At 44.9% G+C, this 27,111-nt stretch overlaps 1 protein-coding gene across 10 annotated transcripts in view; it reads right to left on the reverse strand.

Moving 5' to 3' along the window:
• ERC1 (ELKS/RAB6-interacting/CAST family member 1) overlaps positions 1–27,111 on the reverse strand; it is a 553,011-nt gene that overhangs the window by 230,251 nt on the left and 295,649 nt on the right. For all 10 annotated transcript variants that reach the window (XM_074938919.1, XM_074938886.1, XM_074938901.1 and 7 more), the window contains one exon: positions 16,178–16,313. In XM_074938919.1, the coding sequence (XP_074795020.1) occupies positions 16,178–16,313 (136 nt within the window). The remainder of the gene's footprint in view (positions 1–16,177; positions 16,314–27,111) is intronic.

The following is a 27,111-nucleotide window of genomic DNA, read 5'->3' on the forward strand; positions in this document are numbered from 1 at the left end:
GCACAGATTTGAAGAAGTACTACTTAGGTTTCATGTGCACTCTATTTAACTCCTTCTCACCTCTCTTACCAGACTAAGAGGATGGAGATCTTCCCCTGGCCAGGGCAGCCAGCAGCAGCCATTTCAGTCTAGCCTCCCTATCCTTCTTGATTCTAGTCCTGACCCTGCAAATGTAGCACTGGTCTTTTACATGTGCTTCACTCAAGCACTTCAGACAGCTATTGTGCAGGTCGCTCACTGACACAGACCTTGAGTACATGGCTTGAACCCTGGTGACTGGGACATGCCTCAGTACCACAAGCAGAAACCCCTAAAAATGGGCAAAACAAGAAGTCTGAAAAAAAGTTGTTTAAAGAAAAAATGGTTACTCACCTTCTCGTAACTGTTGTTCTTCGAGATGTGGTGTTCATGTCCATTCCAATCAGGTGTGTGCGTGCACATGCATGGTAGCTGGAAGATTTTTCCCTAGCAGCATCGGTCAGGTTGGCCTGGGCGCCCCCTGGAGTTGCGCCTTCATGGCGCTCAGTATAGAGCCCTGCTGACCCACCACCCCCTCAGTTCCTTCTTGCCGGTTACTCAGATAGAGGGGTAGGAAGGTGGGTATTGGAATGGACATGAACAACACATTTCAAAGAACAACAGTTACGAGAAGGTGAGTAACTGTTTTTTCTTTTTTGAGTGCTTGTTCAATTCCAATCAGGTGACTCATAAGCCTAAGTTCAGGAGGTGGGGTCGGAGTCTTCCACTGATTGGAGCACTGCTCGTCTGAAGGCTGCATCATCTCTGACCTGCTGGGAAATCACATAGTGCGTGGTGAAAGTGTCGATGGAGGACCACGTCGCTGCTCTGCATATGTGCCAGGAATGCTGTTGATGAAGCCTGCGCCCTGGTAGAGTGTGCAGTGATTGGGGGTGCGGGAACCCCTGCCAGGTTGTAACACTCACGAATGCAGGACATGATCCACGACGAAATGCGTTGTGATGACACTGGCTGACCTTTCAGTCTGTCCGCCACTGCCATGAATAACTGGAGTGATTTTCTGAATGGCTTTGTTCTCTCGATGTAAAAGGCTAGCACCCTGTGGACATCCAGAGAGTGAAGTCTCTGCTCCTTGCCGGTGGAGTGCAGCTTAGGGTAGAATACTGGGAGGAAGATATCCTGGTTGATGTGTAAGGAGGCTCCGATGTTAAGGCCTTGAGCTCAGACACCCTCCTGCCCAAGGTTATCACTACCAGGAATGCCACCTTATAAGAGAGGTAGAGCAGGGAGCACGTTGCCAACAGTTCAAAGGGCGGTCCCATGAGTCTAGAGAGGACCAGGTTGAGGTCCCAGGTAGGGACCAGCTGACGGACGTTCGGGTACAGCCTGTCGAGCCTTTTTAAAAATCGGCTTACCACAGGATTAGCAAACACCAAGCGGCCCCCTGCACCCAGATGGAAGGCCGATATTGTGGCTAAGCGCACTCTTATTGAGGACAACAAAAGCCCCTGCTGCTTCAGATGGAGGAGGTAGTCCAGAATGAGCGACACTGAGGCTAGTGTCGGGCATGAATGGTGCTGCGCCGACCAGATTGAAAATCTCTTCCACTTGGCAAGGTAGGTGGCTCTAGTAGAGGGTTTCCTGCTGCCAAGGACGACTAGTCGAACCTGATCTGAACAGGAAAGCTCCATCGGGTTCAATCATGGAGCTTCCATGCCGCGAGGTGAAGCAACATGATGTTGAAGACGACCATGATCTTGCATCAGAAGGTCCGGGAGGAGTGAAAGGGTGACCGGGGCTTTCACGGACATGTCTAGGAGAGATGTGTACCAGTGCTGATGGGGCCAGGTTGGTACTATCAATATGACCTGAGCTTGTCCCCTCTGGATCTTGAGTACCACCTTGTGAATGAGCAGTATGGGCGTAAAGGAGATGGCCCCCCCATGGAAGGAGGAATGCATCTGCTCTGGAGCCCGGGCTCTGATTCTGCAAGGATCGGAACCGCTGGTACTTCCTGTTGTGTCACATGGCAAATAGGTCTATCTGGGGAAAGCCCCACCTCTGGAAGATTGAAAATGCGACGTCTGGGTGAAGGGACCACTCGTGGACTTGAAATGACCTGCTGAGGTGGTCCACTGCTGTGCCAGGTAAGGATACTGTCCCGAGTTGATGTGGACCATCTGCTCCTACTCCTTTGAGACCGATAGGAGCCTGACTCTGACTCCGAGGTGTCTGAAAATGATGACCATGGGGGAGTGGTATTTCTAGGCACCGTGCTTTCGTGCCGAGGGCTCAGGGATCGGCATGACTGGGTGTGCTCCGATGCTGGGGAGCGGCGCAGTGGGGTCGGAGATCGGTGGGCCATCATAGCGGGCTTTCCCCTTGAAGGAGCCTGGGGAGCGACCGGTGCCAGTGACTTATCCTGTCTGGGAGGAGAGAACGGTGCTGTGAGGTGACGCAGTTCTTGGGATGCCTCAAACGCCTCCGGTGTCGAAGGGAGGTGCAGCTCACGGCTTGGTCTCAGCAAGCAAGCGGGGACCAGACTCAATCACCCCTCTACATGGGCAGGAGTTGGCGTGACCGTCACTGGTGGAGCAGCACTAGTGTGGCTGACTTGGGTCTAACAGTGGCAGGCTACTTAGGTGTATAAGGGAGAGAGCAACCCCTCTCCGACCTCTTCTTCTGGGACAGTGCCCAGTGGAGCTGAGACAGTGCCATGAGTCCTTATCGTTACCCGGCACCAGTGCCCGTGCTGACGGTGTCAGAACGCTCCACACTGAGGAGGAGGTACTTGGCGCAGGGTCTGTCAACCCGGGGTCGGGCTGGGGGTGGAGTGCTGCCTCCATCAACAGGACCTTCAGGCACTGCTCTCTATCTTTTGAAGTTCTGGGCTGAAAGGTCTTACAAATGGCACAATGATCCTTCTGATGGCCTTCTCACGAGGTTGAGGATCGCTTCTGGGCATACACTTGCCACAGACTTTGAAGCCCAGAGACCCCGCATGCCCCAGTGTCAGGAGCGTAGGAGGGGATTAGCCCCCAAAGGAAACTTATCTAACACTAATGAACTACTAACTATTAATGAACAATGGAGATCTAATGGAGAACAATATAAGAACACTGCTAAATGCGCCTGTCGAGACAAGAGCATAGGGAAGTTCCAGCTAACCATCACTGGCGGTAAGAAGGAACTGAGGGGGTGCAGGTCAGTAGGGCCCTTTATTGACTGCCATGAAGGTGTGACTCCAGGGGGCGCCCAGGCCAACCTGACGGATGCTGCTAGGGAAAAATCTTCCGCCTACCATGCACGTACACACCTGATTGGAATTGACATGAACAAGCACTTGAAGAACTAAAACTTATTAACTGTACTAATCACCAGACTAACTATATTATATATGCTATTATACACAAAAGCTGAGAAAACTGTTCTGATATTAAACAGGGTTTGAATGACCATCGAGGGAGGTAAGAAGGAATTAAGGTGGGCAAGGGGCAGCTCGGCCTTTTATACCTTCATGCAGTGGTGCATGGTAGTGGGGGAATTCGGCTGCTCAGTGGGTACTGCTGAGGAAAAAGTTTCTGATGGCCATACGGTGGGCCCACAGACATCAAGAGTAGCATGTATACGCAAAATCACTTGACGAAGAATATATTATATTTTTTACGTGGCAAATTTACATCGTCTGTTATTGGAGGAGGATCTTGGTTGATCTCGGCCCTGAAAAGTTGGGTAAAATACTTCCTGCCTCCAGAAGAACAAAAGAGCTAGCAGGGTTGTTTACAGGCTGGAATGCACACCCACAGCTAAGTATAAGGGTCATTCATCCATCCCTGACTAAAGTGCTGGATGGAGAAAAATAGGTTGTTCCATCTGGATGAATCCATGAGAACTTTCTCTAAGGGATTCTTCAAATAACACCATCTATTTTGAAAAGGGCATGAGTGCCCCCATATGAGAGAGAGCGAGAAAGAGAGGGTGTATGTGTGTGAGAGAGACCTTACATTTCCTTTTTTTTTTTTTCTTTTAGTGCATATGCTTTGGACCACGGTAAAATTACACAGGACATTACCATATATAGCCAATTTGAGCACTAAATCAAAACTTTCTTTTAAAAGAAAACTTTTATTTATATATTAATATTTTTCCCTAAGACATTGAGAGCAACTGCTCCATGTGCTGGAATTACAATCTTTTGGAACTGAAAATGGCTGAAGCTAAGATGGAGAGATCACTTGAGAATACAGGAAAATTTATCTGGTATTTACCTAATACCAATCTTCATTTTTAAAAAATGTTTCCTACCTTTTCTTTTGAAAGGTGATATTGAATAAATGCACAATGAAAACATGACTGTAAGATATACATTTAACAAATTTCTTCCTCTTGGTTAGAAGTTTTCTTAAAAATCTAGAATCCCATTTCTTTAAGGAATTATCTTAGATTCGGACCTTTTTGGTCAAGTGATTTTTTTCTTAGGACAAGATTTCTGACTCCACTTCTGGGAAGTATGGTAATCTGACAAACTTCTACAGAAGAGGCTTCATTGAAAGATGATAACCCTCCAGGTCCCCATCAGATTTCAACATTCCAATGAGATATTACCACCTCAGGACTCAGAAGGCCTTGTTTAGGGAATGATAGCTGTGTGAAGATTTATGAGGAATTTGATGAGGGGAGATATAGGGCTTGAGATGGGATGGGCACAAATGGAAGACAGTGCTATCACACACCATGTCCTCATACAGAACTGTGAGCATGCAGAACCCTGCTCTCCTAAGCTCCCTACTCAGAGCCTGTTGTCTCCATGCACCAACAGTCTCAATTCTCAAAACATTCACCAACCCAGGGGAGAGCTACTCTGGGGATGGAAGAGACACTGGGACAATTCAGGCTGTGTACAGAAGGGTGTCATGATGGGAGAGTGGGGTAGGTGAGTAACGGATTCTACAGAAAAGTCATAATGGAAGGATGGCAGCATAGCTGTGTGTATTAGGGGGTTTGGAAGACAAATGGTCTTTGCAGTGGGACAGACTGGATAATAATCCATGTGAGCTATGAACACAGATATTTAATTGCACAAAAGGCTTTGATAATTTTGAACACGGGGTGCTAGACTACATAGCCTACATAAAGTTTAATAAGCAAGGAAATAATCAGTTATGTTACTGAATACCCATCAGTGCCCCTTCTCAACCTTATAGTCCACCCACATATCTCCTTCTCTGGAACTACCAACTAGCAGCTTTATCTCCAAATAAATATCCATCACAGACACATGCAGATTTCAGTTCTATTTTTACACAATTAATTTCTTCATAAAAAACAATACCAGCTTTAGACCAATCACTAACACAGATCACCTATTCAAGTAATTTTTCCTAAGCATTACAGAAAAACATATCAGATTCACCAATTGCAATCTGGCATACTTCAACACATCAGTAAAAAAAAAAATCTACGTACAATGTAATTTATGAAATCCACACTAACTGTATATTAATAAAAACAAACATGTGACAAAGGAAAAGCACTGGTAAGATGTAGAATAGGATTATTTCTGAAAAAAGGACAAAATGAAGTTGTGGGGAGGGGTGTGGAAAGCTTGATAAGCAAGGCACAAAGAATGTAAAAGCACAACAAAGGGAATGTTTAGGTTTATTACCACGGGCAAACCAATAATGCTAAAAGCTTTAGAGTAAATACTGAACCACTCATTATCATAGAAAATGGAACTCAAAATAATTTATTTCAATTTATTTAATAAGATTTAAAAGAGTAAATTCCAACCTTCATGTGAGCTGCACAATGAACACTCCCTCACGCCCCCATCAGCCACAGCCAATGAAAAGCAGGGCAACGGCTTTCTTCAGCAATGAAAGTACAGAATTCATGGCAGAAGAATGGATATTTTTATTCTCCAGAAGGGACTAGTCAGGGAGAGGTTTCAAAACAGCAAATGAAATAAGGTTTAAAAAAAGAGAAAAAACAGAAGATGGTAAAATGCAAATTTATTACCATCTTTTGAGCCCATGAAACAAAACACCAAAATGTAAAGAGCTGGTTTTCCCTTAAAGTATTTCTATTGTTTTGCTTAAACCTAGCCCTTAATGTTTTCTATTCTCAGGAGAATTCTCTCACAGCAGTCACAATATGTTGTCAACAGTCACATTAATCTCTCTGACAGTTTTCAACAAAGGGTTTTGAACTAAGATACTAATCTTAAAAAAACCCACACACTTGCAAGGAATAACTAGTGGTTGAGATTGTTGGCAGAGTCAGCAGTATTATCTTCACAGTGTTTAATCTCTTGCCTGTTATAACGGGCACCAATGCATTTCCTTGCCAACTAGACAGCAGAGTTCATCTAGCTGGTCTCATCTTCCCCAAACAACTATCACTTTTACAGTCAAGTTTAAGAACAGAGGGAGTGTCTAGAGAATAATAGTTCTGACTGATCAGAGAGCAATACTAAGATGCAGAGAGCCCTATTTCATCTGTCAAAAGGTGTCAAGGTTCTTAATGGCTTTCTCCTAATAAAAATCTCAGTGTACAGTTATCAAGTACTGGGATACTTGAGATGCTGCCTATTTCTGGAATAAGCAGGGTTTACCCCCCATAAAATTACTCCAGGAAGAGTTTTAAATACTGCAGAGTGTTTTTACACAATTCCAAAAGGCAGAATTAAATACCTAAGTATTACGCTTTTTAAGGATACTCCACAAGGTGGACAAGGTGAATTGGTCTCCCCAGTACATGCTAAATATTTATATTTATATTTTATAAATATAAATAGCATTTAAACCTGTTATTAAGCAAATTACAGAGTAAAAGCAAATGGAACGGATGCATAAGCATCGGTCAGGGATCCACTTACCCTTTCTAAATGTCAAGTCTGTTCTCTCAAGCTTAGCCTTTGCAAATGTTATAGTAACAGACCCTCTCTCTAGAGCACTATCTTCTAGGTCTAATAAAACAGGAGGCAATCCTGTAACAACCTAGTTAATACCATAAACACCAGTCACCTAGCAGTGACAGATCCTACTTTTATATAACTGCCTTATCAAATCAGACAACAGGTCTGTCTAGTCTGTTCTTAGGTAATACCTTCCATACTTCAGAGGAAGGCAAAATCTACACCTGCACTCTTTAATAATACACCCAAACCATTCACACATGTATTTATGAGAAATAGCCATTATTTTATGATCCTGGGAAAGCATTCTTCATTAAAAAGTGTAAAATTTTTGCTTACCCTCATTATCTGTAATATTGCATGTCAAAACATTAACTACAATAAAAATACTCAGACTTTTTACACATTTATCAGACAAAAAGCCTGGAGATAATATTTCTGTCATATTTCACGAACTGCTCAATATGTGCATTACAATAAAGTTAGTTTTTAAAAAAACCCTCAAATGTTAGAAAACCAGGAAATGGCAGAGTTAGGGTTGCACTTCTTAAGCAAGGCATCCAAAGTACCTTAATTCTGCTCCTATTAAGATACACTGAAAAATGTAAATGAGACTAAGGAAGCATTTTGGGTTGGGGAGGGTTGGAAGAGTTGCACTCAGAAGCCTCCTTAGGTAAATGGACAAGCACCAGTAGGTTCACAAGTAAGGTGGATTAGGTAAGAACAAAGGGCTTGGGAAGATTCCCTCCTTTCCTGTGGACCTCCAGATGTGTCCCCCACCCCATCCTTGATTTGCCTGAGGTGACATGTTGGCACCTCTTACGATCTTCCTTGAGACCAAGTTATATTTTGTGCTCTTTCTGCAGGAAAAATGGCAGAAACTTTTGTTTTTAAATCAAAGCTTATGAGTCCATCATTCCCAATGTTGAATGTTAAGTTTCTTGGAGCCAAAGTCTATAGCGTAGATCCAAACTGAAAACAATCTGATATTTCCCTTTATACTAATTTTTGGTACTGTGCACTAGTTCTCAACTAGTCCAATGAATAATTTCACTCTGCAGCCATTTTTTTTGGTGCTACACATTTACAATACTCCCTTTGCACTACCTCAGCAGTGAAAAAGAAGCAGAACAGGGCACAGACTGAGACTCCAAGTACTGATGGAACCTTTTGAAATAATATGTTCAGTTCTCAGGCTGAAAACCTTGAAGAACAATGCGCCAAGTGCTATGTGGAATAAGGCACCGAAACAATTTCCAATACATTTTGTATTCCCAACAGATGAACAATCCCTCACAGTGAGATAGGCAGCCAAAAGGACATAATCTACTGCTTTTCAATAGGCCACCGGCAAAGGAGTTAGTGATCTTCCTCTCCTGCAGGCAGAAAGCTTGAGAATGGCAAAAGCAGGAGCTAATTTTTCGCAATGCACCTGTGAACATAAACCACTAATCTGTGTCTGTTGTAATTGGGTATTCTGTACTAGAAATTACAATTTACTAGAGTAGATCGATGCGTCTACAGAACATTAAATTCTTTGCAGTTCACTGCAGTTGTTGATGGAGACTAAACCTGCTGTAGAGATTACATTTGTACAACATCTGGTGCTGTATCATCCTTTCTCCACTGCAGACTTATATCCAATTCTCTGATGCATAACCAGTTAACTGATGACTTTGATGTACTACCGATTTGCTTTCAAAGCTGATTAAGCATAGTCAGTTTGCAAGGAAATCTTAAATTTTATTTTTGAACAAAATTTCTTCAAACCAACCTCTGTACTATACACCATTAAACAGTAAGTACACTACAAGTTTTAAAATTAGAAAGTTAGCCATTTGCATTATGGTATCCTCAAAAAGCTGATTTTTTTAAGAGTCAAAAAAGTTACATTTTCTAAGTTAAATCATTCCAAAAATGGCTAGAGTGGTTAGTTTCAAGTATTTTAATAGTTCTCCCTGGATTGAAACTAAACATGTTGGTTTTCATGTTGAAGGAGAAGTTAAAAGGGAGTCCAAAACAGAATGGAAGGGATTCCATAAAACATTGGTCTAAAAGCTTCATCGGTATTGCCACTATTCTGCACTTTTCCTTTTAGATGAAAACCATTCAGTCCTGGTGACTTACTGCACTTGCGTTTCCAAAATGGAGGCTCCTCCTTTAGTGAATATGAAATCTAACAATTGTGCAGTATTCACTGTTACCCAGAGGAACTCCAACATGCACCACCAAAATTAACTCCACCTTGCTCTATGAGGCTCTAAAACAAACTGCTCAAAAAGCAGTTGTTTATGATATCAATAATTTGCTTTAACAATCCATGTCTCAACATGCCATTCAGCTAATTACAGCAGTTACAAATCCTCCAATTTTACTATTCCAGTATATTTTGAAACTTTTAATCTCTTTTGACACATTATGCTCCTTATCATTCTAATCCAAGTAAAATACTTTTACTTTTTGTGTGTCTAGCACCTGTGATTTATGACTAAACAGATTTTACCCATTAAATGATGGTCTTCCTTGTATATAAATGCAACTCTTTCCCCTCTCCCTAGTTAATTTATTTTTTAAAATTAGTTCACATCTTGATGACACCAATTATTCTGGTCTTCTTGACAAGTCAAACATTCCAGCATTGTATTTAAGCTTTCATTTCATGAATGAAATGCATAAATGTCTTTCTGATTACAGTACAGCTATTGTTAATAGGTTCATTCAACTGAAATCTGAACCACTTGATCCTCAACTGCCTTTGGACTGGAAACAAGTTAAATTCTTTTGTTCCTCATCACATCTACAGCCATATTAGTATTCCTGTCCAGCCTGAACTGCCCTCTGCATCTGATGGCTTTTTAAATTATTAGTTTTATTAATAATTTTAAATTATTAGTTTTAAATTATTCCCCAAACCTCCGTATTCACTGGTAGCAATCTGGCATGCTTAAAGTTTAGACTGAGCCCCTTCCAGCAGTGCAAGACTTCACTAACCCAAAAAGTTCCTAATGAACTTTCACACTTCTTCTCTGAAGTCTTCTTGTCCATGCATGGGAACACACTAGTTCTCTATCTGAGTGATCATAAGTGTGTATCTAGTAATACTTCTGTATTGAGTTTCAGCTTTCTATGGTACTTTGTACCCTAAATATTCCTTCCTTGACTCCTATCCTGCATTTCCTTGCACCTTGATATCAACATCTAAGTAATTAGCTTCCTTCCCAGCACTTGTCTATAAAGTGACCTAACTTGCTGGAGAGAACCAGCATTCTTACAATAAATTTTGCTTCCCTCACAAAACAGTCCTCAACTATTCAGCCTCCTCTAGCATAACGCTCTGGTGCCCTGTAAACACCACAACTAGACCCATGTCGTCCAAAGGTAAATTAATTGATAAATGAGGAAGGATTATCTTTCTCTAACTATTCCTGAAAGAAGACATCGCATTGCCTCCTGGTCTTTAACTGGTGTGATTAGGGCTACCTATTCAAAGGAATAGGGGCAACAAGCTCTACCACTCTCCCTCACAAATTCCTTAAAAATCACTGAGAGTTGGGATTTAAATTTTCACTTTAGAAATTCAAGACTAGATGTATTCCACTTTGGCTCTCAGATCCTTGAGTTGATGGAATTCATTACACACATATATATTACTTGGCCTCATGATAATACTTAAAATTACTGAATCTGAAGTAACAAACTTGACAGCTTTATCCTGATTGAACTGCCATCCACCAATTTCCCCTAGATCTGCTTCGGTCCCAGTCAAGTGGCTACTGATCTACTATTTGCTGTACAAGGGCTATTAAAACAAACAAAAACTGCACAACTGCTTAGACTGAAAATTCTTTTAGGGATATATTCGCTCCCTAATGCTCAAGTTATCATACAGGAGTTATATAAATATAAATGTATAGAGGGAACAATATACTCATTAAGCTAGATGCATGGAGTGAAAAATTCAGTAAGCAGGATATATATCACAGCACTACAAAAAGTTATTTTCCCTCCGTTGTTACTCACACCTTCTTGTCAACTGTTGGGAATGGGCGACGTCCACCTTGATTGAACTGGCCTCTTTAGCACTACAAAAAGTAATCTTCCCTCTGTTGATGTTCACTCCTTCTTGTCAACTGTTGAGAATAGGCCATTTCCACCCTGTTTGAATTGGCCTTGTTAGCACTGACCCTCCCCCCCCCCCCACACACTTGGTAAGTCTACTCCCATCTTTTCATGTGCGGTAACATATATACACTATTTACTGTATTTTTCACTCCATGCATCTAATGAAGTGGGTTTTAGCCCACAAAAACTTATGCCCAAATAAGTACGTTAGTCTCTAAGGTGCCACGAGGACTCCTCGTTGTTTTTGCTGATATAGAATAACACGGCTACCACTCTGAAACCTATTATGCTAGATGTTACTTCAATACACAGGTGCTTAGCCACAGTCACTGGAGGCAACAAAGATGATACTAGAACTGAAACAGTGACAGCATCCTCCTACTTCTGCCTGAAAACTCCAACAGACCCTGCTCTTGAATATCCACTCAATATTTCATGAAACTTCACCAAATGTCACCTTTCCAAGGCAAGATGGCATCTCTCATGAGTCCAGATGTTTTCCAATGCGTCTGTGCTGATTTGTCAGTTCCTTGAAGCAAAAGTTTTTATGTTGCCCTTTTCTGCTTAGGACCAGAAGCCTATTTTATCATCCAGTTATAGACCAGGCACTCGTTAACCTCTCAGATCTCTGGAGAACTGTGGTTTTAAGGGAGCCCAGAAGGGAGGGACAAATTTAGAAACCCGTTTATCCAATTCACCAGAATTGAGATGTTATGGTTTCCATTCTTCCGGTGGCTCCCCTCCCCCCACACTCTCCCCGCCCGCGCTCCCCAAAATGCCAAATTTCCATCATCAGAGCTCTCTCTATAAACGAATACTTTGTTACTGGACTCAGGAAGAAAGAAACCACAGGCCTGTTAGGGACAGAGACAGGAGGAGCGGAATATGTGCTTGAAAGCATGTTTATTCGGCTGGATTGCAGATGGCCAGTTTAGGAATACGATATCATATTTTTAAGCATTTCATAATATCTTATTATTAATTCCAGCCAAACCCACCAAGACCAAAATTATCTGAAATTGGTGCTTGTGTGTCCTGACCCCAAACCCAACAATGTTTGCATATAAAATATATATATTTCCCCCCAGATTTAATTTTTATAATCAATTAGCAAACAGTGTTCCTGAGAGACTAAGGAAAAGACAGGCTTCCATGTCTAAGGAACTGAAATGTGGTATCTGGCAGATTCTACTTCCAGGAAACCAAAATGTTGAAGTCCTAGAGAGACAAGCTGCAAGCAAAGAGCAATCCTAAAGGAAAGGGTTTTATTGGACCTGCCCCTTGTCATGAAACACTCCATATTTTACTTTAGTCTGATATTTTTATTTACATCTAAAACCCTTTTTCATCTCGGAATGAAAATGTTCACTTTGCCCTTTGTGAATGGGGAGAGGCTCTCTATAAATTAGCCCACCCAAATGATATGCTGACATCCAGGTGACAGGAAGCTGGCATACCAGTGTGGAAGCAGAAAAAGAGAAAAAGGAGGATCTGGGGGTAGATGTCTTAGTCAATTTAAGGATAGAGTGAAAGGAAACCCTAACCCTAATAACGCGAGAGTTGTAAGAGATGCTGTTTTCATCCTTGCTTTTAGTTTTAAAGATGGAATGCTGACGTAAGCAGAAACCTTGAGATAAGGTAGCATCTGGAAGGAATTTGCATAAACAAAGGATAAATGTTAGTCGTTGATGTATGTAACGGAAAGTATAAATACTTGTCTAACACTGCTTGTAGGGGGAAGATCTGCCTAAGGTCAGGGGACCCCCAGTCTGACCGCAGTCTTCCCTTGCAATTGCTCGTAATAAACTGTCTCTGACTTGTTTCTAACAAACGCAGAGTGAGGACTTGTTTTCTTCCACACTGGTAACACAGGGACTGGTTTTCATGAAACTTCTTACCTCTGCTTAATCCAATTGACCTTTATGAGTGCTGCAGTTTACACATTTAGAATAGCTAATTGCTGGGGACCATTACAAAGAAACCCTGAAAAAGCAACATCATCCCCCCCCCCCCCCCCAAAAGAAAAACCCCAACAAACTCTCAAACCAACCAACCTATCATAGCAAAAAAACCAAAAAGAACCCCGCACAAGCTGGAAAAGACTCCTTTGTCCTTGTCAAATAAGCAATCAAATTTTATAACTTCACTGCAATGTGTATTTTTTAAGGCTTTGGGTGTGGAGAGGTTATAGTCATTAAAGTGAGAATGACACTGATCATAACCAAGCAAAGCTAATGCTGTTCAGACTCCTGTACATATCTTAAAGTCTGATTTGTGCATCAGCTCATGCCATGCCAATCCTGAGTTCTCATATGCTTCTGCCAATGCATATTTTTATCTGAAATTTATTTATGCCTGATTAAGCAGAATATAACACGCTACAAGAGTCATTGGCAAGATGTACAGTACAAGAAGTTCTCGCAGTCATCTGTCTCAAAATGAAAGGGCTGGATCATCACAAGGAGTAGACAATATGCCAGAAAATTATATACTGTGGCATTCCCCATCTCAGGTTTTGTTTCTTTCTTTATTCAGTTGTTTTGGTGCTATTATAGAAATTCAAATCAATATTGAAAAGCCAACCTTTCAAATAATAGCAATAGAGTAAAAAGGTCATCCAATTCATTTAATTTCCTTCCCTATTAGAGAAAACTGGTTACTTATTCCTAGATTCTAATTCATAGATTTCAGCTGGTTACTTATTTGCAATTCAAATTTTAAATCTGTAAGTTTTCATACTAAAATATGCTAATTCATATTTGTATATATTTTTAGAAATAAAGTGTTCCATGACACCTCTACTGCACAAATGATCCATAAGTACAGTAAGGAATCATAACACCACCTAGCTCTTATATAGCACTTTTCATCAGAAGATCTCAAAGCACTTAAAGTGGGGAAAGTGAGGCCACAGGAAGGTGATGTAACTTGACCATGGTCGCCCAGCAGGCCAGTGGCTGAGACAGAAACAAAACCCAGGTCTCCTGAGTCCCAGTCCACATCTACAAGGCCACATCTGACTATATAAAGTATGAGTGACAAACCAGTTCTCTGTAAAAGGATAGCTACACACTCTTTAGACAATTCTGGAAAGAAATTACACTTTTCCTTGACCTGATGCTTGATTTCTGAGCAAAAGCTTGTCTCTGGACAGCTCTTCCCCCTAACACTGCACAAATCCATAATAATCTGAGTAACAGGTATGTGAATCGCTTTGTGTGGCAATTACCAAGCATATTACAATTTGTTGGTGAATTTTCAGAGGAAAATATTCTGCACAGAAATCAAGTGTCACATCAGTGAGCAGAATGCCATTTTCTGTCCAGAACTGTGTAGCTTTACAGAAAACATTGTATAACGTATCACTTCTAGGAATAAGCCAACATCTTTAACATGTAAATAAGGAGCTGTGAGCTAGAATAAAAGGACAAATTTCAGTCTACCTTTCCCCATATGCTTCATTTGCATGGGAGGGAAATAGTGATGAAAGGGAAGAACAAAGTGAGAAAAAAGACTGCACTTTTGAAATCTGGAACCATTGCACTACAGAAATGATAACCTACCTAGGATGGCACAACTTGATAAGTACCACCATCCACTAAATTATTAACTCAGATGTCAAATACACACATTTTCAGAATTAAAATATTTACATAAGCATAGTTCAAAAACCTAAGTAAACAAAAAAAAAACTTCAAGGAAAATGTTTAAGAGACTGCAAATACAAAGAGGATTGTGTAGTCTGAACATACGCTGTCATATACCTAGGGCCTTGTGGATTTCTGTAGCATTGTACCCGCAGAATGCATTAGCAGCTGTATAATTCCCATATCCAAGGCTTTTAAAAAGTCTAGTCATGAGATCACTACATGCACTTGGAAGTCAACTCTTTGAGCGCACTTTCTGTACACGACTGGCATGGCTGAGAATGTTGTACACAGAGACAGACCCATGTCTCTGTAGTTCTCTCTGAAGTACTGAAAGGGTTGAAATCACCCCACCAGACTCCCACAGAATAGAGCAAAAAACTTAATTTAAATTAACTGGGGAACTCATCTCCTAATGAACAATTAGGATTATGTCCTATGTCTTTATTAGTTGAATGATATCAAATACCTGAGAATAACAAGATACTTCTGGTCAAGATTAGACCAATTGTGCAAAGTTAAGCAAAATGTTTACAAAAAGGATTGCTCTACAGAGAGTTAGAAATCATAACTTTTAGAATACGACTTAAAAGGCAGACTACTTCCACGTTATACTTACAATGGGGAAAGGAAAAGAAAATTATTTTTTAAAAGCTGCATTTTGCTATACTAAAGCAATTTTACTTGAAAGTTTTTTTGAACAACTTTCTTCACCCTCTACCCTTACTCCACTGAAGCAGTTATAAGAGTGACATTACAGCACTTGATTATTCACTGTTTGACAATACTTCTGATGTTGGTATCAAAGTTCGGTGAATGGAGAAACGTTGCTCTTGCTTTCAAATTGCCAACTTTATTTTGTCTGTACCATTTTGTGGGAGGCTGATGACTTTATAGGTGGTGATAAAGCAGTGCGTTGACAGTTTAATGGGTAGAGGGAAATATGTAGCAGACGAGTGGGTACATCTGGAACTGATGAGGAGTGGAGTAAGATTCGGTGCCAACTGGAAGCTCTTGGTAATCACAAAAAACATGTGATCCTTCACATGACCCACAATACATTTCCATTGCTACAGGAATACTTACTGATGCTGTCATGTCTTTCATCCTTTATTTTAATGAAGAAAATCCAGCAAAATAAGGTTCAATCCTTTTGGAAAATACCCCAAAGCAACTAAAGAAAAGTTCTTAGAAGTAGCTATGATGCAGAAATCAACATCCCAATCTTAATACCCATTTGATAAAACCATTCCAGTGACCCACTTTACATTTCAATTGAATCCCTGTTTACTTACCATAAAAATGAATTAAACAGCAGAAGCCAGAGGCAGCTATCCACAGTGCTGTGGAATAAAACTCTTCTTTTAAACACAAACCAATTCCTTTATTATGCAACACATTGAAAAGCAAGGCAGCAGGTGCGAGGGGAAGATGAGAGAAAAAGTGCACACGCATACAAAGGAGAGAAGACTGGTTATCAGCCATATCCCATCAATTCAAATTTTTATGCTACCTGAAGCTGATGGGAGCTGTCATTGAGATTGTCCTCCCTCCGTCTGGCCTCTTCTAGCATCTGTGCACTCTTCTTTTTTTCCACTTGCTCTTTGTGCTTCAGGTTTGCTACCTTCTTATTTTGGTCTTTGACTTGCCTGTGAAGTGAAAAACAAACACTCAGAGCACAATCCAGAATATGTTTTCAGTCAGTCCTGGCTCTTGTGTGACCTGGACCGAAGAATGGTGGAAAGCCCAGAAACATTCTCACTCATCTTGCAGAAGCCCACAAACACTCCAGCTTCCAACCCACACTCAATTGTAAACTCCATTTAAAGAACACTTTGTTTTACGCACCACTATTAAGAGAAGTGACTGGAAGTTCCTGGAGTAATCTCGGATTGCATCACCCCATTAAGCTAAAACTTCAAACTGCTACATCTGTAGGAGTTGTTGATCAAAGACATACCTGCTCTCTGGTGACTCGTCACAGTGTATTATACACATATATAGAAACCCATATTACCTTGGGTACACAATTGTACTTTATTCAAGGGAATGGGGGAGGAAGAGTAATTAAAAAAACCCACAACTCAAACATACAGGAACATCTGCAAGGTCCAGGCCATCTGCTTCAAGCAGTAAAACTATTTTCTCCAACCTCAAATTTTACTTGTTTACCAGATATTTTGTGGTATATTCCCCACCCCACTCTTACAGAGACAAGAAAGTGTGCATAATTTCCTTTTTCACTTGCATCTGTGAATTATTCTTGATGGTTCTGGCAATTACCATTGCCCGCAGCAGGGGTTTGGCCTTTCTGGGCATTAAGACACATGGAGTATGGAACCTAATTACAGACCCTTTAATCTCTGTCTCCTGACCACAGAAAACTTAAGTCTAAACTTTTGATCCAATCAAAATAAAACAGACCAGCTTTGCTTCCTCAGCCTTTTTCTCCATAATTACATCTGAAGTTTGGACTCTGGAATAAAAGGCAGATTCTTTGGTCCCAAGCTTTCCCCCCAAATATCATACAACTAGCATAGAGAACTCTTTAATTTAATGTTTAGAAAAAAATAATAAACTAGCTTCCTTTTTGGAACATGACACACACAGAAGGAGAAGAATGTTTCTTCTGAAGGCATCTCAGAAAGACATTTAGAATAGACTGCAAACAACTTTGGCTGCTTTGATATTTCCTTCAGAGCTAACAGCAAAGAGATTACCTCTTTGCAGAATACACAAATTAACTGATTTATAGCTGGTCAGTGCTCTGTAGTGCCATACAAGGAATTTGGGTTCAATTCCTAGGCTATGGTTTTTGCTCCCTGAGACAGTTGGGGCTGGAGTAACTGCATAGATAGCAAACTCCAGTGGTGTTGCTTTGCAGAGACTCTCATCAGAGAGAAAAGAACAGTGCTGATGGCCTCCAGAGACAGTCTCTTCTAGCTCTTCTCAATAGAGGAAGGTGACCAAGATGAGGTGTCTTGAGGAATTTGGAAGCGAAAGTCCTTTGCTTATTACATTAAGGAATCATTGGTGTACCTGTAAGTGCCCTTTCCAAAAAACTACAGCTGATTCTATTTGGGATACTACATGGACACAAATAGTATAACTGATAAGCTGCTCTAGGCTAGTGCTGCATCATGGTAATGGGCACTGAGTCCACTCTGAAAGCTGATTTGCTCAGAGATTACATTAGTTTTCTGAAATACTTTGTCAGCACTGAACTGAGCTTGTACAACACAGAGTTATTTCTGTACTGTTAAATAAAGATAGAAAGTAGAGTTAATTTATAGAAAATATAGTTAAATAATCCCAACACACACAGTTTCACATGGGTATTCTAATTCAATTCCTGTATTAAGGATAGGTATATGGATTTGATTTGATGAATCTGATGAAACTAAATTTATCCATTAGAAAAATATTCCTCGTTATCACTATTTTCTGGTGCACTCTGAACTACAGAAATAAAGGCATACCACTGATTAAAATAAAAAATAGATTATCTTCTGCAAAGTCCAAATCCTCTCCATTAAAAAGGTCTTTTCTGAAAAGCAAGCTGATTAAATGAACTTTTGACATGACGTTTGCTGCCCAGGATTGAGCCAAAAAGCAAGACTTGCTAATGAATTGGCTCCCATAGTGTATGTAAAAGGATCATCTGAATGTTGAAGAAGCAGTCAGCCAGAAAATCTAAGGCAAACATAAGTACTTCCTAAAGGCAGATTTAGAGAGAGCCCATGCAACTCCCTTGCCTTAAACCACTTGATCCAAGCCAGAATTATGGAACCTGCAAAAAGTGCAGCCTAGGGCAATCCTACTGTATCTTTGATGGAAAAAATCATGTGGCTCTAGTGAAGACCTTGAATGAGATAGGGATTTATAGTGAACTTGGCTGTAATGGTTCAACTATTGTAAAAACAAAACAAAACAGGTCACATGTGCCTTGGGCAAAGGAATCTATAACTTGAAAAAGTGAAGAAGTAATTGGGAAGGTGCGGGGGACGTGACGCGGCCTCTTTCATTGCTCACATGAAATGCACGTTGCTTCTTACCCCGCCAACAGAAGCGCAGATGATCATAAGCAGAATAAGGACAATGGACATTAAAAAAGCAGTCTTCAGCAAACTCAGAGAACTTTCTCCCCACAGTAAGATCCTGTGGGAAGAAAATCTAAGCGATAAAATTATTAAACGCGCAACTGCCAACTATTCCAATCTGAAGGAAAGATAGAAAAAACAGCAAAAGGAATGGCTCCATCAGGAACTCCTTAATGATCTGAAAATCAAAAAGGAATCCTACAAAATGTGAAAACACAGACCACTTGCTAATGAGGAGGACAAACGAACAGCACAACCATATAGGGACAAAATCAGAAAGGCTAAGGCGCAAAATGAGTTATGTTTAAGAAGGGACATAAAATCTAATAAGAAGTTCTTTAAATACATTCGGAGCAAGAGTAAGATGAAGGAAAGTATAGGTCTTCTACTTAGTGTGGGGGGAGAGCTAATAACTGATGACATCAAACAGGCTGAGGTGGTTAATGCCTATTTTGTTTCAGTCTTCACTAAAAAGGTTAATTGTCACCAGATACTCAAGAAAATTAGTATTAACAACAAGGGGAAGGAATGCAAGACAAAACAGGGAAAGAACAAGTTAAAGAATACTTAGATGAGTTAGATGTCTTCAAGTTGATAGGGCCCGATGAAATTTATCCTAGGATACTTAAGTAACTTGCTGAAGCAATAGTTACGAGAAGGTAGATAATCTTCGAGTGCTTCCTCATGTTGATTCCAAAGAGATGACTCCCAAGAATCTCCTAGGAGGAGAGGTCAGATTTCAGCAGATTGCAGCACTGCTCTGCCAAATCTGTCATCATTGCTGGCCTGCTGTGTAACGCCACAGTGCAATGTAAAGATGTGGATCAAAGACCATGTCGCTGCCCTGCAGATGGTCTTGAATGGGAACTTGCACCAGGAACGCTGCCGAAGATGCCTATGCCATTATAGAGTGTGCCATCAGCATGAGGGCAGGTATCTTAGCCAGGTCGTAGCATGCCCTGATACACAGGCCATGATCCATGAAGAGATTCTTTGGGACGACACTGTAAGCCCATTCATTCGCTCTGCAATTGCAATGAAGAGTTGTGTTGATTTTGAAATGGCTTTGTTCTTTCAATGTAGAAGGTTAATAGCTCACCTGACATCCAGGGAGTGGAGCACTCACTCTCTGTTACTAGTGTGTGGCTTAGGAAAAAACACTGGAAGAAAAATGTCCTGGTTCGCATGGAATGATGAAACTACCTTTGGGAGAAAGGCCGGACGTGGCCGCAACTGCACCTTGTCCTTATAGAAGACAGTATATGGGGGCTCAGAAGTCAAGGCCTTAAGCTCAGACACCCTCCTGGCTGAAGTTATAGCCACCAAGAAAAGACAGTTACCTTTTCCGTAACTGGTGTTCTTCAAGATGGGTTGCTCGTGTCTATTCCACAATAGGTGTGAGTGCTCGCCACGTGTACCAGTGCCAGAAGTTTTTCCCCTAGCAGTACCCTTGAGGGGGAGGGCCCCCCGCGACCCCTGGAGTGGCGCTTGTCTGGTGTGGTATAAGAGGAGCTGCGCGCTCCCCCCATCCTCAGTTCCTTCTTGCCAGACAACTCCGACAGAGGGGAAAGAGAGCGGGATGTGGAATAGACATGAGCAACACATCTCGAAGAACACCAGTTACGGAAAAGGTAACTGTCTTTTCTTCAAGTGATTGCTCATGTGAATTCCACAATAGGTGATTCTAAGCTACATCTGTTGGAGGTGGGTAGGAGTTCACAAGTTCCCAGGATGGAGGACAGCCCTGCCAAACCCGGCGTCATCCCTGGTTTGGAAAACGATCACATAGTGCGAGGTGAATGTGTGAACCGAAGACCATGTGGCGGCCCTACAAATGTCCTGGATGGGGACATGGGTCACGAAGGCAGCTGATGAGGCCTGCGCCCAAGTCAAGTGTGCCCTCACAATGGGTGGCGGGGGGACACCCGTCAGCTCATAACAGGAGCGGATGCACGAAGTGATCCAATTGGAAAGCCGTTGAGTGGAAATCGGCTGGCCCCTCGCGCACTCAGCCGAGGTGACAAACAGTTGCGAGGACTTTCTGAATGTCTTGGTCCGCTTGAGGTAGAAAGTCAGAGCCCACCGAACATCGAGGGAGGGAAAGGAATTATTTAAGCTCAGTACCAATATAGTACAGAAGAACAAATAGATATAAACTGGCCATCAGGATGTTTAGATTTGAAATTAGACAAAGGTTTCTAACCATCAGAGGAGTGAAGTTCTGGAACAACCTTCCAAGGGAAGCAGTGGGGGCAAAACACCTATCTGGCTTCAAGATTAAGCTTGATAAGTTTATGGAGGAGATGGTAGGATGGGATAATATGATTTTGGCAATTAATTGATCTTTGACTATTAGTGGTAAATAGGCCCAATGGCCTGTGATGGGATGTTAGATGGGGTGGGATCTGAGTTACTACAAAGAATTATTTCCTGGGTAACTGGCTGGTGAGTCTTGCCCACATGCTCAGAGTTCAGCTGATGGCCATATTTGGGGTTGGGAAGGAATTTTCCTCCAGGGCAGATTGGCAGAGGCCCTGGGGGTTTTTCGCCTTCCCCTGCCGCGTGGGGCACGGGTCACTTGCTGGAGGATTCTCTGCACCCTGAAGTCTTTAAACCATGATTTGAGGACTTCAATAGCTCAGACATAGGTGAGAGGTTTACTGCAGGAGTGGGTGGGTGAGATTCTGTGGCCTGCATTGTGCAGGAGGTCAGACTAGACAATCATAATGGTCCCATCTGACCTTAAAAAGTCTATGAGTGTGTGGAGCTCCAAGACTTGCCTGGCCGACGTGACCGCAACCAGGAAGGCCACTTTCCATGAGAGATGAGACCAGGAGCACGTGGCCAGTGGTTCAAACGGGGATCCTGTGAGACAAGCCAACAGCAGGTTTAGGTCCTACTGCGGGACCCGGGGTCTAGAATATGGAAAAAGACTGTCCAAACCCTTAAGGAACCAGCCAGTCATAGCATGGGAAAATACCGTGTGCCCTTGCACCGGTGGATGGAAGGCCGATATAGCTGCCATGTGCACCTTGACTGATGAGGGCGCCAGGCCCTCAGGTGGACGAGGCAATCAAGGATAAGCTGGATCGGGGTGGCCACCAAAGAGACACCTTGGTCCGCCACCCACCTAGAGAAACACGACCACTTCGCCAAATAAGCGCGGCGAGTGGAGGGCCATCTACTCTCGAGGAGGATGCGCTGAACCTGTTCTGAGCACGTGCTTTCCTCTCCGCCTAACCACTGAGCAGCCACACTGTGAGGTGAAGCACCGCTAGGTTGGGATGGAGGAGGTGGCCCTGGTTCTGAGAAAGCAGGTCTGGGTGGAGTGGCAACGGCCACGGCGGAGCTACTGCCAGGCCCGTGAGGGTCCCGTACCAATGCTGCCTGGGCCATAGCAGGGCAATCAGGAGGACCCAGGCCTTTTCCGTCTTTATCTTCTCCAGGACCCTGCTGATTAGAGGGAATGGGGGAAAGGCGTCGAGAAGTCGGCCTGACCAGGACAGGAGAAAGGCATTGGAGACAGCGCCCCTCCCCAGGCCCCCCAGAGCAGAACCGGGGACAACGCCAGTTCTGCCGAGTCGCGAATAAGTCCACCTGGGGAGTTCCCAACCTTCAGAAGAGCCGGTGAGCCACTTCCAGGTGGAGGGACCACTCGTGTTGCTAGGAAAAGTCCCTGCTCAAGCGACCCACCCTCTTGTTCCGGGCGCCCGGTAGGTGGAAGGCCTTCAGGTGGATGTCGTGGGCTATACAGAAGTCCCACAGCCTGAGGGCTTCGTGGCAGAGGGCAGAGGAGCGGGCCCCGCCTTGCCTGTTGATATAGAACATCAAGGCTGTGTTGTCCATGAGGACCCTGACTACCTTGCCCTCCAGGTGCGAGCAGAAGGCCATTCATGCCAGCTGCACCGCCCTGAGCTCCTTGACGTTTATATGTAGGGTCAGGTCTTGAGCCGACCACAAGCCTTGAGTCTAAGAGTTCCCCACATGGGGCCCCCAACCCAGGTCCAATGCATCGGACATCAGCTCCAACGATGGGGCCCTGTCCCTGAACAGGACCCCTTGGAGCATGTTGTTTGGGGCGGACGACCACCACCATAGGGAGGTGATCACACAGTCCGGCACGGTGAGGACCTTCTCCATCCTGTCCGTGGCCTGGGAGAACTTCAAGGCCAACCAGAGCTGGAGGGGCCTCATCCTGAGTTTGGCGTGATGGACCACGTATGTGCACGCCGACATGCGACCCAAGAGTTGCAGGCAAACCCTGGCTGTTGTCACTGGGAACCTTGTGACCGAGTCGATGAGACCTTTCAGGGTCTCGAATCTGTCTGGTGGGAGAGAAGCCCTGGCCGACACTGCGTCCAGGAGTGCCCCGATAAACTCTGTGCGTTGGACTGGGACTTATGTGGACTTGGTGTTGTTTACCAACAGGCCCAAGGCGGTGCACGTGGACAGGAGGAGCGCCACGTGATCCCTCACCTGTGACCGGGAGGTGCCCTTGACAAGCCAATCATCCAGATAGGGAAATATCTGGACCCCCCGCTGTCTGAGGTAGGCCGCTACCACTGACATGCATTTTGTGAACACCCTGGGGGCAGTGGACAGACCAAACGGGAGGACCGTGAATTGGTAATGATTCTGTCTCTCCATAAAATGGAGGAAGCGCCTGTGCCCCTCAAATATGTGGATGTGGAAGTACGCGTCCAGTAGATCGAGGGCAGCGTACCAGTCCCCGGGATCTAGGGAGGGGATGATGGAGGCCAGGGAGACCATGAGGAACTTGAGTTTCACCATGTACTGGTTCAGACCTTGCAGGTCCAGGATGGGCCTGAGCTCCTCTTTGGCCTTCGGGATAAGGAAATAATGGCAGTAATATCCCTTGCCCATGAACTCCTCAGGCACCACCTCTATTGCTCCTAGTCCTAGGAGCCGCCCCACCTCCTGCTCGAGCAGAGCTTCGTGTGAGGGGTCCCCCAAGAGGGACAGGGGTAGTGAGTGGTTGGGAGGGGAGGAAGTAAACTGGAGGGTGTAACCCTGGGAGATGGTGTTGAGGACCCATCGGTCCGAGGTTATCCACGACCATTCCAGGGGGAAAGCACACAACTGGTTGGAGAAGGGTAGCTTTAGTGGATCCTTGGTGAGGGCTGGCGGGGTGACCCTGAGCGCACCGTCCAAAACGCCTTTTCCCTGCCTGCTTGCCCTTGGAGGACCCAGGCTGGGGGGCAGGCCGAGACTGCCTTTGAGGGTGTCTCTTAGTGTCCCGCTACCTCTTATGGGCGGCCTCATACTTCAGGAGGGCGGCCTGGGTGGGAGTCTGCTGCGGCTTGAACTTAGGTTTTGCTGCAGCCAGGACATAGAGGCCCAGAGTCTGGAGGGTCGTGCGGGAGTCTTTCATGCCACCCAGTCTTGTATCTGTTTCCTCTGCAAACAGAGCTTTCCCATCAAACGGGAGATCCTGTATGGAAGACTGCACCTCGCTGGACAGCCCAGAGAGAAGAAACCATGGCACCAGTCTCATGGACACCACAGAGGCCCTAGCGGCTGCTGTCCCTTCCTCAACTAGTGTTTTGAACTCCTTCCTGTCGCACTCCTGGAGGTAGTCCTCAAACTTGGCCAAGGAGTAACACAGACTGAATTCATACTGGCCCAGGAGAGCGTGATGGTTTGCCACTCGTAACTGGAAGCTTGAAGATGAATAAACTTTCCTTCCGAAAGAGTTCAGTTTCCGAGAGTCTTTGATCTTTGGGGTCGGGGCTGGCTGACCCTGCTGTTCCCTGTGGTTGACCAACTCGATCACCAGGGAGTTGGGCGCCGGGTGGGTATAAGTACTCATGCCCTTCAGTGGGTACCAAGTACTTGCGTTCCGCCTTTTTAGAGATGGGGGACAACGAGTCCGGTGTTTGCCACAGGGCATTTGAAATCTTAGCCACCCCTTCATGGACAGGAAAGGCCACCCTATCCAGTGCCAATGGGGATAACATGTTAAACAGGGAGCCTGAGGGCTCCTCCATCTCCTCCGCCTGGAGGTGGAAGCTTGCTGCCACGCCCTTTAAGAGTTCTTGGTGGGCCCTAAAGTCCTCCTGCAGGGCAGAGGGGCCGCAATCGACTCCTCTGGGCGGGGCAAGGAGGCCGGTGCGATGCTCTGGGTGTCGGCCGGCACCAGCAGGTCCACCACCTGGTCAGACTCCGGGCCGAGGACGTACGTCCCACCGACTCCTTTCTTGGGGGTCTGGAGAGGGAGGCCAATGGTGCCTCCAAAGCTCCGGCCACTGAGCAGGCTCCCAACGGGGGCTGCGCCGGAGGCCACGGTGCCCACTGGTAAAATTGGGCCGGCCACGATGCTCGGTGCCACTGCACCTGCTGTGGCACCGGCGGGGCCAGCTGTTCGGGTTGGCTGGCCTGGCCCATTGAGAGGCGGTTACGACTGGAGACTGGGCTGGCGTAAGATCTGCTGCTGTCACTGGACCGGAAGGAGTGGCGGTGCCGGGATCTACGATAGCCATGGGACCACAATCTCGATGTGGAGGACCGGTACCAATGGTAACAGCTGCTCCGCGAACGGCCTCGACGGGCGGACCCGCAACGGTGAGACACTGGTGATCGACGCCCAGGGCTGCGATGTCTTGGCAGAGACTTGGAGCAGGAGTCTGAGCACAAACGGTGTCGACGACCATGCCATAACCAACTGCGGAGTCCTCGCTGAGGACCATTGGCGACGCCCGCTGCGGTCCCATCGATACTTGCTCCTTGAGGACGAGCGGTGCTGAGAGTCCCGGCTGGATGGAACCCAGCCAGTCTGGTCAGCGTCGAGGGCGATCCACATGGACTCTGCCCCGAGTGGTCACTGAGCGGTGAATGGCGTCGGAAACGTTCCCTCGACCAAGACCAGGCCAGAGGCGACTGCGGAGATCCCAGCGGCGGCTTGCCTCTGGAGTGTGGGGCCGACATTGGTGGCACTCCAGGCACTGACATGGACATAATGTCCCGGGCCACCTGAGGGCTTCAGGCGTGGATGGCATCCAGGCATCCAGAGAGGCCTGTTCTGAAGGGGCCGGGCTACTCCGCTCAACGTAAGTCAGAGACCTGCAGCCCAGTGGGGTTCAAGGACTGCCTGACATGGGCCTAGCCTGTGTCCCAGACTTCCCTTGGTGCCACTGCGAAGATGGAATCTTTCTGGCCCTCTTGGCGTGCCCCGCAGAGGGGGAGCGGTGCCGACCGGTCAATGGCACTGGAGAGTCGCCGCGTACCGATGCCACGGTGCTGGGTACGAGATTGGAGCAGCGTGCCAGAGACAGCGCCGACTCCATTGGGATGGCCCGGAGCCTAATGTCCCTTTCTCTTTTGGTCTGAGGCTTAAACGACTTGCAAATCTTGCACCTTTCGCTGATATGGGTTTCTCCCAAACAGTCTGCGTGCGGGTCACTTCTTGGCATAGAATGCCTACAAGAGCCTTACGACTTAAACCCTGGGGCGCGGGACATGCCCGGCCCGGGCTCACTGACTAAACTAACTGAACAGCTAACTAACTACAGGTACTAACACTGAACAAACGAACAGTTCTGGGAACAAGCTACAGCAAAGCTGGAGTGGAGCAGAGCAGTTCCAACGCACCTTCACTGGCGGCAAGAAGGAACTGAGGGTCGGGGGAGCATGCAGGTCCCCTTATACCGCACCAGGCAGGTGCCACTCCAGGGGTTGCAGGGGGCGCTCCCCTGCACGGGTACTGCTCTGAGAAAATATTCCAGCACCGGTGTACGTGGTGAGCATGCACACCTATTGTGGAATACACATGAGCCATCACTCGAAGAACACCACTACTTTCTAGGAAAGGTCAAGAAGAAAGCATGTTGCAAGTGACTCAAAGGGAGGCCCCATCAGTCTAGAGTGCATCAGGTTGAGGTCCCATGGGGCAACTGGCTGTCTTACTTGAGGGTACAGTCTATTTAGTCCTTTGAGGAAGCAGCCCACCAAGGGGTTAGTGAAAACTTAGCGACCGGCTGAACTGGGATGGAAAGCTGAGATAGCGGCCAGGTACACCTTTATTGATGACAACGAAAGACCTTGCTGTTTCTGGTGCAGTAAATAGTCCAGGATAAAGGAAATCGATGACTGTAAAGGCGGGGTGTCCTTTTGTAATGCCCAAATGGAGAATCTCTTCTACTTGGCCAAAGAAGTGACCCTAGTGGATGGCTTCCTGCTGCTAAGGAGTACTTTTCTAACAGGGTCTGAGCATATGAGTGCCAAGGGATTTAGCCACGGAGTTTTCATGCAGTGAGGTGGAAAGACTCTAGATTGGGATGCTGGAGGAGACCATGGTCCTGGTGATCAAGTCCCTTCTGACATTCAGCAG

This window comes from Natator depressus, chromosome 1 (genome assembly GCF_965152275.1).
Source record: "Natator depressus isolate rNatDep1 chromosome 1, rNatDep2.hap1, whole genome shotgun sequence".
NCBI classification, from domain to species: domain Eukaryota; kingdom Metazoa; phylum Chordata; order Testudines; family Cheloniidae; genus Natator; species Natator depressus.